Genomic DNA, 14,675 nt, shown 5'->3' with positions numbered 1-14,675 from the left:
ACAAATAAAAAGAAGACATCCTTATTTTGGGGAACATGGTAATCCTCTCATATCTGATATTACTTAATATAATTGTTCTATATTATATTTTCATGAACATGTGAACGGTCTAAATTCCAATCTTTTCCATATTTTTTTTGCACTGTACTGACCATCTTGTCTTGTGATTCGAGAGAATGGAATCATTTCATCAGCGGCGCTCGTGTTGTGGCCAGAGCTTTGTGGCATACATGTCCCATTTGCACCGCTCTGTCTTGATTGGCTACCGGCTGGTGTCACTCAAGGGGGCGCTACTTACGCTACTGATCAGCGCTCTTACAGTAAATATTTGTGTTTGCTCAACCGGTTGTAATGGTGGATGACTGAGACAGAAAAGAGAGGACGAAAACCACGAAAACGAAGTCCAGACACAACACTACGAGCCGTGAGTAGGAATAAAGCATCGTCGCAAAATGGAGGAACTCAAACACCAAGTAATGATAAACCAGTTCGTCTTGACAGCAGGTTGTGCGGCAGATCAGGCGAAGCAGCTTTTGCAAGCGGCACATTGGCAATTTGAGGTAAGGGGTTTACGATCAGCAGCGAGATGGCTAGCTAATGTTTATGTCTGACTGCCATTGTGACAGACAGTACTTTTAGTTTTGACTGTGCTGCGATGTTCGTTATTATCATGGCTGACATTTGATGTTGCATAAGAACATTAGAAAATAGAGATCAGTATCAACACTTTTAAACTCAACTTCTAGCGTCGATTTATTTGTGTTATATATAATTGTTATGTTGTATTTATGTATGTTATAAATATCCATGAAGTAAGGCTCGACTGGGAAAAGTTTACCCGTTAGAATTGACTCTAGAGATTAAATGTACTCGCTATAGCTAATCCTGTTCCCATGCAGCGGCTAGGTGAGGCTAGAAAATGCTATTATGCAATGAAGATAAATGTTCGTTTGTATTGTCTGCAGGTGATTGTTTAGTCTGAACAGTGGAATATATGTTTCACATCAAATTTGATTCAGCTCCATTGTTTATGTGCTGAATGCTTTGTAAACACAGAACTGTTGTATTACCTATATTACATAATTCTCTACACAATTTGTATTTGTATATATTTATTTTTTAAATACATTTTCTATGTAGTAAAGGCTAAATATAATTGATCAACTTATATTTTATTTTTGTATGTTTTAGACTGCCCTCAGTGCCTTTTTTCAAGAAACGAATATTCCATACGGTCACCATCATCAGATGGTGAGTATGGGCACTATTAGAATGCAGTCAACTCTTCACCCTAATCTTTTTTAATGTGATGGTGTTATTACAATATTATTACTAACTGTGTCAATAGTACCGATACGCCTTCTCTTAGTTCACGAATGACTTAGAAAACGATGCGTAAAGACCCCATAATGATGATGAACTAGCAACAATAACAAAGCACATCTCGGCCATGTTGTGGAGTCGGGGTTCCCATAAATAAACACACGCGTTTAGCAGCAGCAGCCACGTTTGGTTCAGCCAGCACAGCCTGCGTTCGATTAGAATGTTGATGATTTTGGAATGGAAAGAGTGATGTTGAAGGTGGATTCGAAGAAGATGTCCGTGATATATGTGCACTGCACTGTGGTGGATACACGTGAACGGATTCCACATTCTGTGTGCCCCAAACACCATGTCCTTATGTTTCTGGGGAAAATGTATATTTCCCGTTAAACGAAGGCTGATGTTGTATTCCATTTGTCTGCCTATTTTATTACATCATTATGAGTTGCTATAATGGTATTACATACATAAAGTAGTGCAGCTGTGATGTTTTAGGAATAGTGTAAACAAAATATCAAGCATACAATTGGCAGTCAGTCTGTCAACAGTGCCTGAATATTATAGAACACTTGTTATGGTTTTGCACGCCCTGGATTGCCTACTCAGTGGCACATAAACCTTTGTGTTGAGCTGCATGGCATGGCAGCATCTAGCAACAGCTGCATTCTGGAACACACATATAGGCTAAATAAAGGATTTGGGGAAATGTTGATCAGTTTGGAGCTGAGCGGAAACCCATTCATGTGTCTGTCCAGATTCTCTCGTGTCAGGTGGCCTCACCATACGAGTGGACAGTTTAGTGTTCATGCCGGTCTTTGCATGCAATGATTGGTTTCAGATACGTTTTATGTGGGTGCATGTTGCTCATAGTACAGTGTATTCATACAACATTGTTCGAGCTGGAGAATATAGTGTTTTACCTGCAGCTTTTGTGATTGTAAATAAAACCCAGTAGGAGCGATTAAAATCAAGAGCTGATAATATCTGTTAGCTGTGCAGAAACTATATGTCTACCCTCCAACCTTTATTTAGCCTACATGTGTGTCACCTGAAATGACTTTAATTTAGTAAGTCAACATAGGCTCGGATATGGGTGAACCTGGGTTGCACACACGTCTTTGTGTACAGTAGCCTGTATCATATCAGTGGAGGGTATTTCATATCGCTCTGTCCATAGAGACAGAATAAAGAACTTTTCAATTTCAATACAAAACAGCTTGCTCTCTGTCTCTGTGTAGTCCTGTGTAAGACTTCTAAACAAGACTGCTATATAGCCAATCAAATGGCTACCCAGACTACCTGCATTGACCCTTTTTTGCATTAACTCTCTTGCACTGACTCTACATTTTATTTCACTTTATTTCACCTTTATTTAACCAGGTAGGCAAGTTGAGAACAAGTTCTCATTTACAATTGCGACCTGGCCAAGATAAAGCAAAGCAGTTCGACAGATGCAACGACACAGAGTTACACATGGAGTAAAACAAACATACAGTCAATAATACAGTATAAACAAGTCTATATACAATGTGAGCAAATGAGGTGAGAAGGGAGGTAAAGGCAAAAAAGGCCATGGTGGCAGGGTAAATACAATATAGCAAGTAAAACACTGGAATGGTAATTTTGCAATGGAAGAATGTGCAAAGTAGAAATATAAATAATGGGGTGCAAAGGAGCAAAATAAATAAATAAATTAAATACAGTTGGGAAAGAGGTAGTTGTTTGGGCTAAATTATAGGTGGGCTATGTGGACTACATGCTGGACTCTACCCACACACTCACACATACTTACACTGATACCCCAACACACACACACACACACACACACTAGTGCTGAGTGATTCGTGCTTTTTGAGGTTGGTTTGGTTTTGGTTCGATTATTTAAGAAAAAAATAAGAATAGTTTTCAATTTTGGTTTACATTTTTTTTGTGGAACATTAAATGCATTATGAAATAATGACTTTAAAGGATTTTAGAGATGTTTTATTAGGGATGCACGATATATCGGTAAGCATATCGGAATCGGACGATATTAGCTAAAAATGTCAACATCGGCATTAGCCCGATGTCTAGTTTAACGCTGATGTGCATACCTGTATAACGTAGGTAGATGACGCAATGACGCCACGAAAAATAGAGCGCTACACGTGCAACACAGCATTCCTAACCTAGTCCACAATGTCTGCTGTGTGGATCTATTATGACGTTTCAAAGGAAGATAACAGAAAGGCCATATGCAACGTTGGTGCTGCTATTATTTCCAGAGGGGAGAAAGTGAAATATTTCAATACCACAAACCTAAATTAGTCATTTGAACGTGCATCATCCCCAGACGTTCAGAGACTACTTAGAACTAAAGCAGAAGAAAACTAAGCAAACACTTCCAACAACTAAACAAGTTCAAGTTGAACAGTCATTTGAAAGAGTAAGAACATTTCAGCGAGACAACTCAAATGCGAAAGCCATTAATGCCAAGAAAATGCATTGCCCTTGACAATCAACCGTTCTCTATTGTGGATGATGTTGGCTTTTGCCGACTGGTCGAGCACCTCAAGCCCCGGCACACACTACCAAGTAGGCGCTATTTTTCAGATGTTGCCCTACCGGAGTTACACAATATTGTTGAAACCACATCCATGAGCTACTTGCTATGGGCTTCACTGCTATTAGCTTCACAACTGACATTGGACCAGCGATGTCAGCCCCATGAGCATTCTGAGTCTGACAGCACAGTGGTTCAACGAGGATTTCGTACTGAGGAAAGCCGTATTGCGTGCTTAAGAATGTGCTTGTTCTCATACAGCTGATGCCATTTCAATGGCATTTGAGAACATGTTTGAAACATGGACACACTCCTAGCTCCATTCGATCAACTGACTCCAGAAATAAGCTCATCAACTGCGTCTGCAGCAGACGTGATACCCTCAGTCATGGCATTGAAACACCTGCTCAACAAAACTGCAGACAGACCGTGGGGTTAAAACTTACAAAAGTACTCTAGAGGCTGTGAACAAGCGATTCGGTGGCCTTCCCTCTGAGCCTCTTTACGACGTCGCCATCATGCTGAATGATAGGTACAAGGACCGCTACTTCGATGCAGACAAGAAACAGGGTTATGTGAAATCTTAGACACAGCTGGACAATATGGAAACAGACACTGTGACTGTGCGCACCGAGGAAGAGGACCCACGACAGAAGAGGTCATGGACAGACAGAGCTGAAACTTCACTGCTTGACATGTATGATGAAAAACTGGTTGAGAATGAAACAACTGATCAAAAATCACTGAGCAAACGAAACAGCACAGCAAGTAAGTGAAATAAATATGTTTTGATTATGTTTTACTGGTAATGGGGACATACGTACTGTAAATGCCAACAAAATAATTTTTGGGTCGGTGTGTGTATGTATGTGTGTGTGTTTCAACGATAGAACTATACTAGAATGCTTGAAAGGACTCAAGAATTTAAAATATCGGTTATCGGTATCAGCTTTTTTGGCAAGGAAAATATTGGATATCGGTATCGGCCAAAAATATCGACATCCCTATTTTTTAGGAAAATTCCAAAGCCAAAAATAGTGAACATTCAATTGTCAAAACATTGAACATATTCCATTGTCTCTGTCAAGTCCACATTGGTTAGACGTCAATAGAAAAATAGGAAATAACTATATTTTGTTGAATTACTTTAATATTTTTAATTCCTTAAAGTCCTCATCTCTGCTCAGGCAGTAGCAGCCAGCCAGCCAAACAGCATTATCTCTGTGCTCCAAATACTGTAGTTTTAGGCTAACCTAGTTCTTCAAAGTAGACAAGGCATACTTTCACAAACTGTCTCTATTCCCTCTCTCCTTGTTGTGTTGTGTACATTCCCCTCTCATGCGGTCTATGCGATCTGTGCTTATCTAACCTAATGCAGCTGGCATAAAAGTGTATCCATTTTTGTTCGAGCCGGAAAGAACAGGCGCAATGGATTATGGTCATTGTGGTACCACGTTTCTGCGCAAAACCTTTTTGAATATTTGCTCAGTAAAAATGACATCTCCCTTCAGCCCAGCGTCCCACATAGTTCTTGACTTTCTATTGTGAATTATTTGATTTCTCTCTAGAGAAACAGTACTTTGAGCTCACAAAAAAATGACATTTTGGTTCATCGCACAGCACTAGCCCACACACGCATAACATGCACACACATGCATACTGACGCCACACACTCACCCTTACAGGCTGCTGCTTCTTTCGATTATCTATCATGTTGCCTACTCTACCCCTACCTATATGTACATAGTTACATCATACCACTGCACATCAACTTGGTACTGATACTCCATTTATATGTTATTTTTACTCGTTGTTGTTCATTATTCACTGTGTATTAGATCCTTGTGTCACTATGTCTGTTTACATATCTTTATTTTTAACTTTGCATCGTTGGAAAAGGACCATTATGTAATGTTAGTCTACACCTGCTGTTTACGAAGCATGGATCAAAAAGGGGCTTAGGTGTTGGGCATGGCAAGGTGAGCGATCGGCCCACCTGCGCAGCTGAATGTAAGAGATAATTTTATAGGCCCCCATCTTGGCAGTGTAGACATTTTTCAATTTTTAAGCCAATTTCCTGCAATTGTACATATGGAGCTGAGATACATTTTTGCAGTTCTAATGCAAATTTCCTGCAATTCCACACATTATGCCATTGAGAGAAAATGTTGTCGTTTTAAAGCTAATTTTCTTCAATTCTATGCATTTTCCATGGCTAATTGCTGTGTTCTAGATTTACTGCTAAATTCATTATTTTTGGAATTTACAATTGTACATGATCTTTTCTACATACTTTTTAAAATCTGGTTTTAGTAATTGAAGTTTACACTGAAAGCTTTTTTCCATCCCAAAAATGAATTTCACTGTTTGGACTTAGGTGACTTGGAAAAAAACGCCCGCCCAAGGATTTTAATGGCAGAAAAATCCCAGTGTGTGTGTGTTAGTCTACTTCATGGCAGGCTGCAGCCATTGCCAATGCCAACTCCCTGGAGCTTATCAGCGTAGCTTGGCTATAGAGACTTAATCCACTTTGCTTCAGTATTTCCTCCGACTGGCACATTTTATTGTGATTGACAACCTGATGGATGCAGGGAAAAGCTCAGCGCCATACGTTTCTTTAGTCTATGCTCATGAATTCCCATAAAATGTTCATCATCCTCAGTATGATGAGATGATAACTGTTCCAGAATATGCTATAAAATATTCTCCTTATCAAGTCTAAATTGTATTAGGATTTACCCTAGAATCAACACATTCTACCCATGAGTCTTTTCAGCCACAGATGACCAATTTAATATCAACCATCTCCAGTAGCAGAATGCAGCTCCCCTCTTTCTTCTTGCATTAGGTTGTGAAACATGGTAGATTTAGCCTAGCAAAGAATAAAGCCAGAGGAGTGCTGCAAAGCCCTGCCCGTTCCCTGGCACAACATAAACAAACGTTCATCTTTGCACAGACACGTATTTGAGGTGTGTGTGTCAGAGAGGGAAAGGGATGGTATGTGTGCTTGTGTTTTGTACACAATGTTTTTTTAGAGAGCATGACAGGCTTCAAACGAGTCATGTGGCTATGGGTAGAATACTAATGAAGGATCCTCTAATTGACAACACAAAGACTAAAGGCCGTGAAAGCAGACTCTTTAATGTGTACTTTCTCTTCTCTGAGCCTGTTCATATTGATATAAAGGGCCTAGGGACAAGCATTGTGTCTGTCATTAAAGTGAGAGTTAGCCTAGCCATGGTGGAGTTAGGAGCCAACCACTCAGTGAGGAGCTTGCATGAGTAACGGGCCTAAGTAGGATCAGCTTTCCCTCCCTAAATCCTAACCTTAACCATTAGTAGAAGTACAGACCTTCTAGTCCCTGCTCCCCCTGCCCTTCCTACTCCACCTGCCCTCCCTACTCCCCCTGCCCTCCCTGCTCCTCCTACTCCCCCTGCTCCTCCTGCTCCCCCTGCCCTGCCTGCTCCCCCTGCCCTCCCTACTCCCCCTGCCCTTCCTGCTCCCCCTGCCCCTCTAGCTCCCCCTGCCCTCCCTGCCCTACCTGCTCCCCCTGCCCTTCCTGCACCCCCTGCCCTGCCTGCTCCTCCTACTCCCCCTGCTCCTCCTACTCCCCCTGCCCTTCCTGCTCCCCCTGCCCTGCCTGCTCCCCCTGCCATGGCTGTCTCTTCCCCCTGGCCCAGTGTTCATTTCATCAGCAATAACTCGGACGAACAATACTCGTCAATAACCTTTTTTTTTAAAAAACTTTAACTATGACGATAACGAGACACTATGCCCTGTAAAAAAACACAATAACTATTACAAATGACTACTAACATGTGATGAGATGAGAATTCCACGTGAGTCTAATGGATATTTCATTTGACGTGAAGCTTCCCCTGCTCCCCCTGCCCTCCCTGCTCCCCCTGCCCCCCTGCTCCCCCTGCCCTTCCTGCTCCCCCTGCCCTTCCTGCTCCCCCTGCCCTTCCTACACCCCCTGCCCTGCCTGCTCCTCCTACTCCCCCTGCTCCTCCTACTCCCCCTGCCCTTCCTACTCCCCCTGCCCTACCTACTCCCCCTGCCCTGCCTGCTCCCCCTGCCCTGCCTGCTCCCCCTGCCCTGCCTGCTCCCCCTGCCCTGCCTGCTCCCCCTGCCCTGCCTGCTCCCCCTGCCCTGCCTGCTCCCCCTGCCCTTCCTGCTCCCCCTGCCCTGCCTGCTCCCCCTGCCCTGCCTGCTCCCCCTGCCCTACCTGCTCCCCCTGCCCTACCTGCTCCTCCTGCCCTACCTGCTCCTCCTGCCCTGCCTGCTCCTCCAGCTCCTTCTGCTCCCCCTGCCCTGTCTGCTCCTTCTGCTCCCCCTGCCCTTCTGCTCCCCCTGCCCTTCTGCTCCCCCTGCCCTTCTGCTCCCCCTGCCATGGCTGTCTCTTCCCCTGGCCCAGTGTTCATTTCATCAGCAATAACTCGGACGAACAATACTCGTCAATAAGCTTTTTTTTTTTTTTACTTTAACTATGACGATAACGAGACACGATGCCCTGTAAAAAAACACAATAACTATTACAAATGACTAACATGTGATGAGATGAGAATTCCACGTGAGTCTAATGGACATTTCATTTGACGTGAAGCTTCCCCTGCTCCCCCTGCCCTCCCTGCTCCCCCTGCCCCCCTGCTCCCCCTGCCCTTCCTGCTCCCCCTGCCCTTCCTGCTCCCCCTGCCCTTCCTACACCCCCTGCCCTGCCTGCTCCTCCTACTCCCCCTGCTCCTCCTACTCCCCCTGCCCTTCCTACTCCCCCTGCCCTTCCTACTCCCCCTGCCCTACCTACTCCCCCTGCCCTTCTGCTCCCACTGCCCTTCCTACTCGCCCTGCCTGCTCCCCCTGCCCTGCCTGCTCCCCCTGCCCTGCCTGCTCCCCCTGCCCTGCCTGCTCCCCCTGCCCTGCCTGCTCCCCCTGCCCTGCCTGCTCCCCCTGCCCTGCCTGCTCCCCCTGCCCATGGCTCCTCCTGCCCTACCTGCTCCTCCTGCCCTGCCTGCCCTCCAGCTCCTTCTGCTCCCCCTGCCCCTGCCCTTCTGCTCCCTGCTCCCCCTGCCCTTCTGCTCCCCTGCTGCCCTTCTGCTCCCCCTGCCATGGCTGTCTCTTCCCCCTGGCCCAGTGTTCATTTCATCAGCAATAACTCGGACGAACAATACTCGTCAATAAGCTTTTTTTTTTTTACTTTAACTATGACGATAACGAGACACGATGCCCTGTAAAAAAACACAATAACTATTACAAATGACTATTTTAGTTGATGAACATGTGATGAGATGAGAATTCCACGTGAGTCTAATGGACATTTCATTTGACGTGAAGCTTCTTTTCATCTGGTTTGTCCAGTCCTAAGCAGGAATGCAGAATATTTAATGCAGTCTCCTCATGGGCAGGATTTACATCTTTCAGTTGCGCGGTATGATTGAGCTGATCTGCCCAGCTTCCCCGCACAGCTCTCAGGCAGTCTTTTGAACTGATGCGATGCCTGGGCCCTTGTAACTAACCTCAACTAGAAACAATGTTTACTCTCTTTTACTTTCATGTAGGATATTTTTGCTTTGATCACATTAGAAGCTCTATATAACTAAAACTAAAGAAGGATGAAATGACAAAAATGTGACTAAAACTAAAAAGGTATTGTTAGATTTTAAACAAAATCTAAAATAGCTACCAAAATTAACACTGCCCCTGCCCCTCCTGACTCAGCCGGCCTGTGCTCGGCCATGTTTAGATTTGCCTTTTTGTTGTGTCTCGTCGGCTCTCCCCTCAGCGGTTTCCCTCTCCACACACTCTCTGCCCATACAAACAGTGCCACCGCAACACATTCCAACAGGAAGCCAGGCTCAGGCTTCCCCAAAATGGACTCTTTCAGAGCAGCAGGGGCTAGTTAGTTAGCTCTGTGTCTGCAGCCTATCTGGCTATGTTTTGGTAGAGCCTCGACAGAGGCCATAGTGTCGGTCTCTGGGTGTATGAGCTGGGAGACTTTCTGAAATGGGAGGTGGTGAAGCCACTGACTCAGTGAAGTGTGTGTGTGTATGTATGTGCACGTGCGCATTAATGCGAACGCTATTTATATTTACACGAGAAACAAAATCACATGCATATACTTACCAGAAACTATTCCTCCATCCATCCCTCTCCCTCCCCCATCCCCTCCCTCACAACCTCAGAGTATGCATAGTGCCAGGAAATAATCTTTCAACTACTCTTAACATGCTCTGCTGTCCAATCCTTCCTTGACTACGTCACTGTACCCAGACGATAGTTAGCCAGCGACTGTGAATGCCAGCATTGTAAAGAGTGGTTCATTTGACCTCAAAATGACATATGGAGCCTATTGGTTTGTTCATTGATCATCTAGACCTGCCCTAGACCTACAATATCACACCAGACATGAATGAACAATGACATCCATATCTGCACACTGTAGATTTGTGTTTGAGTGAGTAATTTCCCCTGGTAGTCAAATCCACAGGCTTATGTTGTATTAGCCTTTATAAACTGTACTTCCTGGTTGTTAGTGTAGCTGGCTGTCTAGGTTAGTTATCGGTCACATGGGTCTCATGTGATGTAGTGGAAGTCAATCCGCTTCCTCTTCCCAGGTCACATGATGGTTCATTTACTTTACTACAGTTGTAAGGCCCAGATAGAGGTATAGATCAGAGACGTTGCTTTCAGTACCCCTCTCCAGCAAAGCAGACGGTCAATAATTAACACACACACACACACACACACACACACACTTGTTTTTCTATCTTTGTGGGGACCTAAAATGGATTTCCATTAAAAATCCTATTTTCCCTAACACTAACCGTAACCCCAAACAAAGATGAATGATAGTTCAACTCTGGAGCACCTTAAATTAAATTCTAGGCAAAAATAAAATACGATTTTAAAAAACGGATAAAGAACACCTTACGGCACAACAGGGACTGTGAAGAGGCAGGCATTTTTATATATTTTGCATTGTATTTTTCATTTATGTAGTGTTATGTATATTTTATTTGTTGTGTTTAGTTTCCTGTTTGGACCCCAGGAAGAGTAGTAGCTGCCTTGGCCCCGGCTAATTGGGGACCTTAATAAAATACCCTAACTGTAATTTTAACCCTAACCTCAAATATAGCCCTAAACCTAAACCCTAATCTTACAATATCCTTTGTCCTCGTGGGGACGTGGGAAATGTCCCCACCAGGTAGAATTCTTGTTTTACTATCCTTGTGGAGCAGGGTTTACGTTAGCCGGTAATAGCAGGCATTTTGTCTATATTTTATTTTTGAGAAGCCGATAAATAAAACTGGCACCAGCCAATTCTCTGGAGAAGAAGTTATCCCATTGCAAAAGAATTCTTTAATTCATGTAAATAATAGTCAATGTAAATACATTTGACTGGTTATGCTTAGACTATAGGTTCATACATTCACATTTAGTGGTACAGAACCTTTCTGGAGGATCCAGAACTCATTATTTGTTATTATGTGTGTAATCATTTATGTTGGTAATACAACCCACGCAAAAGAATAGTTGTTTTGAAGTTATTTTCAATGTTTTAAGGGTTTATGAAAAGTGTGTGTACTGGAGGCGAAGTCAGGTGCAGGAGAGCAGAGTGTAGTTAACAGGCACACTTTTTATTCCGGTCCAAACGAAAGCACATATAACGTGCCCAAAACACGGAACATAAACAAAAGTCTGGCGCGTAACAATACCCACATAACATCAAAACTATTTCACACAAAGACACGGAGGGGAACAGAGGACTAAATACATTCAGTGTGATAGGGAATGAAAACCAGGTGTGTATGGAACAAGACAAAACAAATGGATAGATGAAAAATGGAGCGGCGATGGCTAGAAAGCCGGTGACGTCGATCGCCGCCCGAACAACAAGGAGAGGAGCCCACTTTGGCGGGAGTCGTGACAGTATGTCCATCCTGACTTTTACATGAGTCCTTTGTATTGGTGTAGACTTGACGGACCAGATGGGACTAATTCCCTCCCAAACCAAAAGGAGAAACCAATGTTTTCTCTGGTAGGCACAACCTACCTGGCACCCCTATCAAGAATAACCTCAAGTCAAAACCGTTAGTGTGTGTACAGTATATTCGTTATGCATCTTATTTATCACACACGTACAGCATACAGATACAGAGCCTTTGAGTGCAAATCTGTCAGACAGCATGAGAGCTGCTTCTGCAGCATCTCAAACAGCAAATGCATTGGCAATGGAAGGCAGCCTTCATCAGCTCGTCACACACCACTTTGCAGTGAGCTGGAGGCAGTATGCATTTTGAAAACATACACTTCATTATTTGAAACCGGAACGTTTTACTACATATTATGAGCCATGTCTTACCTTGCTTCAAAGTAGCTTAGCCAATCCGTGGAGGCAATTCTTTTTATATCAACTTTCATTGTCCAGTAGCCAAAGGCACAATCCTAGTCATATAAGCAGCCCATGCTCGAGCTTTCTAAATTTCTAATGGATATTTTCATGTCTGTCACATGAAACCGCTCGCATGTGCCGTTGACACAGTTTTCCAGCTAATTGCATTATGGAACTAACAGTCGCGAGTTGCTTACGGCCTTGTGTGTATTGCTGCGATTTAAAATGTGAAGAAATAGTTTATCAACATTTTAAGCTAAACTTTCTGATCTGTTGCATCAAACTCATTGCTTTGAACTTTTTTAATGTAGCCTAGGCCTACTGGTTGTATGAATTTGGGATCTATCGTCCCACAACTGTCCCAGAGTCTGTTTGGAATAGGCCATTTCTTCTTGACCAACAGATTAGGTAAACATTTCTACTATGTTGGATAGTAGATTAGCATAGGCTAGTGATTTTGCTGTTAGTTACTCGTCTTGTTGGCTGAGGAAAAGTAAATGTGGACAGTCATTTTAACATCAAAGTGTGCATCAGAATTAGGTAAGAAGGGCCACACATTGCATGTTCTGTTAACTTGAATTACTATCAACTAAATGTGATTTGTCATTCTGAGCACCGTGGGTGGACGCCCTAATCAGGTTACGAACCCAATGCCTATGGGTCCGGTAAATGAAAATGCAGCTGGTCAAATGTCCTGCGCCACATTTTCCTAACGGAAACCCTGTCGTGGGGACTTTGGGGGATTTTAGGTCCCCTCGAGGATAGAAGAACAAGAGCACACAAACTGTATTTTGAAGTCTCCATTACGCTAGAACTGGTTGTGTGTCAGATGGTAAGAGATGCACAATCACAGTCATAAATCACCACAACATGGCTGACTGTACTGTTGCAATGGCTGCAGGGAGATAAATTGTCCTATCCCTTTCTGTCTGCCTGGCCCATGGTCAGTTCATCACCAGGGCAGGAGGGAAGAAGGGAGAGAAATTGTCCTATCCCTTTGTCTGCCTGGCCCATGGTCAGTTCATCACCAGGGCAGGAGGGAAGAAGGGAGAGAAGTGAGGTAGCAACAGTGGGAAGAAATAAGGACTGGAGAAAAGGAGGAAGAGAAAGGGGGAGCACTTAGTTTTCCAGCAGGGTAGAATAGGGTAATAACAGGGTAACGATGATGAATTATTTGGAGAAAAGAGATCATTCTTTTCAGTTGGTAACACAGATCAGCATTGTGTCTATGGCAGTCTGTCTGGCTGGTGAAACAAGTTACACTTTTTCATTGGAATTAACTGAAATCCAATGTATTTTTCCCGTATTGAGAATGTGCAATGTGCCCCAAGTTTGTGTGAGTGTATGACTGTGTGTTCTTGCTCATAGTTCCAAAGCCTAGGCCTACAGCTGTTTAAATGAAATTAAATATTGGTTGTGTACAAATCTTTCAGATGTTATTGCGGGTGTTCCTAGCTCCAACAGTACAGTAATACCTGCAACCCCCCCCCCATGCTCAACAGTTTCCCGTGCGTATCAAGAATGGTCCACCACCCAACGGGCATCCAGCCAACTTGACACAACCACTGGGAAGTATTGGAGTCAACATGGGTCAGCATCCCTGTGGAACACTTTTGTCACTTTGTAGTCTCATGCCCCAATGAATTGAGGCTGTTCTGAGGGCAAAAGTGGGTGCAACTCAATATTGGGAAGGTGTTCCTAATGTTTTGTACACATATTATGGTGTGTGTGTGTGTGTGTATAGATATTGTGGACAGTCTATGAATAGAAAAGGTGTACAGCAGTAGTTATATAGGATGAGCCTCGACTAGAATACAGTATATACAGTGGGGCAAAAAAGTATTTAGTCAGCCACCAATTGTGCAAGTTCTCCCACTTAAAAAGATGAGAGGCCTGTAATTTTCATAGGTTCACTTCAACTATGACAGACAAAATGAAAAAAGGAATCCAGAAAATCACATTGTAGGATTTAATGAATTTATTTGCAAATTATGGTGGGAAATAAATATTTGGTCACCTACAAACAAGCAAGATTTCTGGCTCTCACAGACCTGTAACTTCTTTAAGAGGCTCCTCGGTCCTCCACTCATTACCTGTATTAATGGCACCTGTTTGAACTTGTTATCAGTATAAAAGACACCTGTCCACAACCTCAAACAGTCACACTCCAAACTCCACTATGGCCAAGACCAAAGAGCTGTCAAAGGACACCAGAAACAAAATTGTAGACCTGCACCAGGCTGGGAAGTGTACCTATGATAAATTACAGGCCTCATCTTTTTAAGTGGGAGAACTTGCACAATTGGTGGCTGACTAAATACCTTTTGCCCCACTGTACATATGAAGTGGGTTAAACAGTATGCAAACATTATTAAAAAGTGACCAGTGTTCAATGACAATGTACATAGGGCAGCAGTCTAA

At 43.4% G+C, this 14,675-nt stretch overlaps 1 protein-coding gene across 1 annotated transcript in view; it reads left to right on the top strand.

The window, feature by feature from the left end:
• The first annotated feature begins 314 nt into the window (after positions 1–314).
• The window catches only part of LOC124040168 (UBA-like domain-containing protein 1), a 32,242-nt gene continuing 17,881 nt past the window's right edge, over positions 315–14,675 (top strand). Inside the window, exons 1-2 of the mRNA XM_046357086.1 lie at positions 315–560; positions 1,192–1,251. Coding sequence (XP_046213042.1) covers positions 453–560; positions 1,192–1,251 — 168 coding nt within the window. The 5' untranslated portion in view covers positions 315–452. The remainder of the gene's footprint in view (positions 561–1,191; positions 1,252–14,675) is intronic.

This window comes from Oncorhynchus gorbuscha, linkage group LG07 (genome assembly GCF_021184085.1).
Source record: "Oncorhynchus gorbuscha isolate QuinsamMale2020 ecotype Even-year linkage group LG07, OgorEven_v1.0, whole genome shotgun sequence".
In the NCBI taxonomy this organism is placed as follows: domain Eukaryota; kingdom Metazoa; phylum Chordata; class Actinopteri; order Salmoniformes; family Salmonidae; genus Oncorhynchus; species Oncorhynchus gorbuscha.
Note: the sequence above shows the minus strand (reverse complement) of the source record. Positions and strands in the feature narration are given on the sequence as shown.